At 35.1% G+C, this 4,483-nt stretch overlaps 1 protein-coding gene across 1 annotated transcript; it reads left to right on the top strand.

Moving 5' to 3' along the window:
* Window positions 372–4,160, top strand: LOC109819605 (superoxide dismutase [Cu-Zn] 2-like). The gene is made up of 8 exons (XM_020385384.1): window positions 372–487; window positions 1,531–1,615; window positions 1,752–1,853; window positions 1,961–2,056; window positions 2,289–2,320; window positions 2,415–2,490; window positions 3,736–3,789; window positions 3,900–4,160. The coding sequence occupies exons 2-8, from the start codon at window positions 1,543–1,545 to the stop codon at window positions 3,920–3,922; spliced, it is 456 nt and encodes a 151-aa protein (XP_020240973.1). The 5' UTR covers window positions 372–487; window positions 1,531–1,542; the 3' UTR covers window positions 3,923–4,160.

Below are 4,483 nucleotides of genomic sequence, written 5' to 3'. Positions count from 1 at the left end.
AGTTGTTATTCCAGAATTGCCCCTTCTTTACGTATTTATTTAGCCAAGGTGGAAAAATTAAGAAAAATACAACTATTAATTCACATCACTTATCATAAGGTCCGGTCCCATTTTTCAGGTCTAAAACGCACTATCAATCCATTATTTTTGACGTGTGCCACATTGGCTATTCTTAACAGTGTACGCGTGGTAAGCTCATTTCCTTAGAATATGTTTCTAATATTTATTCTTTTCTCAATTCTGAAAACATTTTAACAAAAAGAAGAAATCTCAAAGCTTGTGTTTTTTGAGTTGTAAGGTCACTTTAGTCTATTCTCACCTGCGGTGACCATATCCCAGCCAATCTCTTCCCTGCGGTGACCATATCAACACAGTGAGCGTTGGCTGGTCTTCTCTCGTTTCTTTTCTTACTATTTGCTCTCTCCCTCTGAAGCCTAGAAACCTCTCTCTCTCTCTCTCTCTCTCTCTCTACAAGGGGTCGCCTGAGGTAATTATTCCTAATGCCAAGATCGTATTTTTAGCGTTTAATCTCTTTAAGATCTGACTGAATCTTAGGCTTTTAGCCTTAATCGCCTGTTTATCGGTAATAAAGATTCGATCTTTAGCTTTGGTCCTTTCATCAATCGAAGATTATGTTGATTATAATCATGCGATCGTTTTGACTTGATACGGATCTAGACTGTACTGTAGCTTGTAAATTTGATCCTTATCCCATGTAAGTTTAATTTTTGTTTAGCAGTAGCCTTTTAATTTCGTAATGGCGTGTCTAGCTTTTAATTTATTCGTAACGGGTAATTTCTTGTTGGTGTCGTAATTGGGCTGTGATCTATGCAAAAAGTTGCAAATTTCATCCTTGTATTTTGTACTAGCGAAGTACTATTTTCGATAAAAGGACTTTCGTACTGAAATTCTTGCATAGTTACGTTTTTTTATGCCATCGTGATTTCCTAGTATTTTGATAATTCAAGATTATCATCTTATTTACGAAATTCTTGGATATTTAATACATTTGGTAATGCCTGCACCGAAAATTTATACAGCAAACAGGCTTTTACCTGCATCCTTTTAGCTCGCCTGAAGAAATAGCTACATTGGATGGGTTGCTTACGGTTTAGTTTTTAACCAATTGTTGATGTCCTGCTAGCCTGAAATTTAGAGGGTTATGAAGCTATCTACTGTTTTCAGTGTGGCTCGTCTTTGAATATTCTCCATCTTTTATGTATTTTATTTTATAGTTTTCTGGAATAGATAAAAGGATCTGTATTTTTGTTTTGTGTTATAACAACAACAACAACAACAAAGCCTTCATCCCAAATGTTGGGGGTCCTATTTTCCCACTCCATTCTATTATGGTGGACATATTTTAGTTTTGCATTAATCTCCAAAGAGTTCTTTACTTATTTGTTTACATTAACTTTAGGCTACATATGTGATTGGCTAATATAATGTGTTAGCATCTTTATTGTCATAAAGATCGTCTGGTGCTTCCTGTTACTGAAGCATTTATTTCGTTTTGACATTAATGTGCAGATCACATAAAAAATGGTGAAGGCTGTTGCTGTAGTTGCTGGTGATGTCGTGAAGGGCCATGTTTTCTTCAGCCAAGAGGGAGATGGTAAATTTACTACCCTTAAAAAAAAATATTTTCTACAATAACATGTTTAGATTGTCGTTAAAGAAACAAAAGTTCAAACTACTTGATGACTGTTTTCTCCATCAATTACATTTGTGACTTTTTTATATGAATTCAGGCCCAACTACAGTAACCGGAAGTGTCTCTGGTCTGAAACCCGGGCTTCATGGTTTCCATGTTCATGCTCTTGGTGACACCACAAATGGGTGCATGTCCACTGGTAGGTTGTTCTATATATTCTTATTCATTAACTATATATTTATAGTTAAGGTGGAATATCAATAAAAGTAATTGCATTGCTAATCACCGTCAATGTTCACAATATAGGACCTCATTTCAATCCTGCTGGAAAGGAACATGGGGCACCTGAAGATGAGAATCGCCATGCTGGTGACCTTGGAAATGTGACTGTTGCTGAGGATGGTATAGGATTATTGTCTTTTTATTTTCGTCCATTAGTATTTTCAAATAATTTGGTTAGTTGTAAAGAATGTAAAGATTGTATATTTTGATAAAAGCTAATATCAGTAATTTGCATCACTTGGCTGGGATGCAACTTGAAATTTATATTATTTACATTTAACTTATGCATTTTCTGGGTTGTATCAAGAAATATATGTTATTATTAACATAAGCTTTCCTTGTAATGGTTCAGGGACCGCTACTTTCAGTATTACTGACAGTCAGGTTAGTAATTGTCTTCTCCCTTTGTCCACAAAAAATGAATAGAAATTCTATCCAGCCCACACGTTAAAATCCTCAAAATGTCCTATGTACACAGATTCCACTCACTGGGCCGAATTCCATTATTGGAAGAGCTGTTGTTGTCCATGCTGACCCTGATGATCTTGGAAAGGGTAATCTTTTACATTATATGTAGATTTTCTTTCTTTTGTAAGTCAATTTTTGCTTGCTATCTTAGCAGTAGATCCATGAATTGTTAGATAGTATTGCCTCTGTCTAGTGCAACATTATGAACACGCGATCATTTTAAGTAATAGAAGTTTTTTTTTATGAACGTACATTTGTGCTTTCATAACAATTTTTTATTTGCATAAAACCAATATCTGGCAGTATTGTGTATATTAATCAACATTTCAAGAGAAGTAAATCACAAGTATCTTTTATTCTAATACATGTACTTGATCTCCTTTTGTTATCAGAATTGCTTACTTATGGTTTGCCTTGATCTGAAAATTAACTTATCTTTTTTGGGGTTTTCTGCAAAAGAATCATAAGTAACATAACCTGTTACATGTTCATAAGTCACTGTTACATCATGATGGCGCAAGTTGAGTTGATGCCAGTTTGAGCATTCCATTGAAGAAGGTATTTCATCTAGTGTTTCTTAGAAGCAAATTTTGAAAAGGAAAACAAACATAAGCTAGAAAGCAACGGTAAATTTTGAATGAATTGATCTGCCAGAATTTGAAATAAAGATACGTACAATATTTTGATATGCTAATTGCATATATTCTCATGCCTTTCTATAGTGACTGCTCTCAAATTAATGTCTAACTTAAAGCCATACCCCAACCTAGCTGCATGGCTACATTGAATTTATAACTTGTTAAATATATGACTATATTGTTTGTGATATATCCTCTTCATCTATTGAATTAGATATGTATAATTTGACATTAAGGTATGTACAATTTTCTGATATATTAATGCGATAGGTTCCCATACTCAGTCCATAATGATTGCTCTTAATATATAACTTATTTCAGCCATGCACCAGCTTAGCTGTGTGGCTAAACTAATATATTACTTCTATAGTTATATTGCCGGTGATATGTCCTCTATATTTATTGAATCACTTCCTGTATGTATTCAGTATTTTTTGAGCCTATGCATATCTTGATTACAACTTGCTTTCCAAATCTTGCACCATTTGCCAACCATGATGGAATTATGACCTACAGAAATACCCCCCTTACTTATAGCTTGCCCTTCTGTTCTCTCATTGTAGCACCTCACAGCAGCTAATGTATAGTTTCTTGTTTCCAGGGGATCACATTTTTTCTCCCTGGATGCTTGCAACAGTGCTTTCTTTTTGTGATTAATATATGAAAGACTTAATCTCGATCTTGCTTTTTCAGGTGGACACGAGCTTAGCAAAAGCACTGGAAATGCTGGCGGAAGAGTTGGCTGTGGTGAGTTATATTGCTTAATTTTTTGCATCTAGTTTCATGGGATTCCTTGTATAATTTTTTTGCTCACGATTATGTGTCATGATTATTTCTGCTTGCTGTACTGGTTGCAGGTATCATCGGACTTCAGGCTTGAGCAATTAAAAACTTTGTTGTTGGCACTCGGAGTTGAATCGTGACGCGAGGATGATACTATCATGTATCACAAACGCATGCTTCTTTGATGTTTAGTGCTATGCCGAATAAGAAAACTTGTCGTGATATGCTGAATAAGAGAACTTTTGGTTATGTAACTGTTCTGTATCCTGGGAGTTGCTCACTACGTTAAAAACTTTGCGATGTTTGTTGCGGTAAGTGTTGTTGTTTTCGGTCTATTTTGTTGCCTAATGATCACTATAATTCGTCCTAAAAAGCTGGGGTTTTTGGTATAGTCAATGGATACGATTTTGTGTGCATGATAGAAAGTGCATCACGATCTTCAATTGTTCTGTGAGAGACTTTTTTTTTTTTGGGTGGATGTAAATGCGAATGTAAGCAACAGAAGCTTCTTGCTTTGATGCATGCGGTCATACTCTGTGAACTAAAAAAGTTCGACCACCTTAAATTGGGAGGACGCAAGAGTAGAGAGAAAATGAACTATAAAGTATGCATCTCTCCTCCTCTTCTGTCCAATTTAGCATAAAGGTTTAAAGAGATT

Source organism: Asparagus officinalis, chromosome 8 (assembly GCF_001876935.1).
Source record: "Asparagus officinalis chromosome 8, Aspof.V1, whole genome shotgun sequence".
NCBI lineage: Eukaryota > Viridiplantae > Streptophyta > Magnoliopsida > Asparagales > Asparagaceae > Asparagus > Asparagus officinalis.
This window is presented reverse-complemented; position numbering and strand designations above follow the sequence as displayed.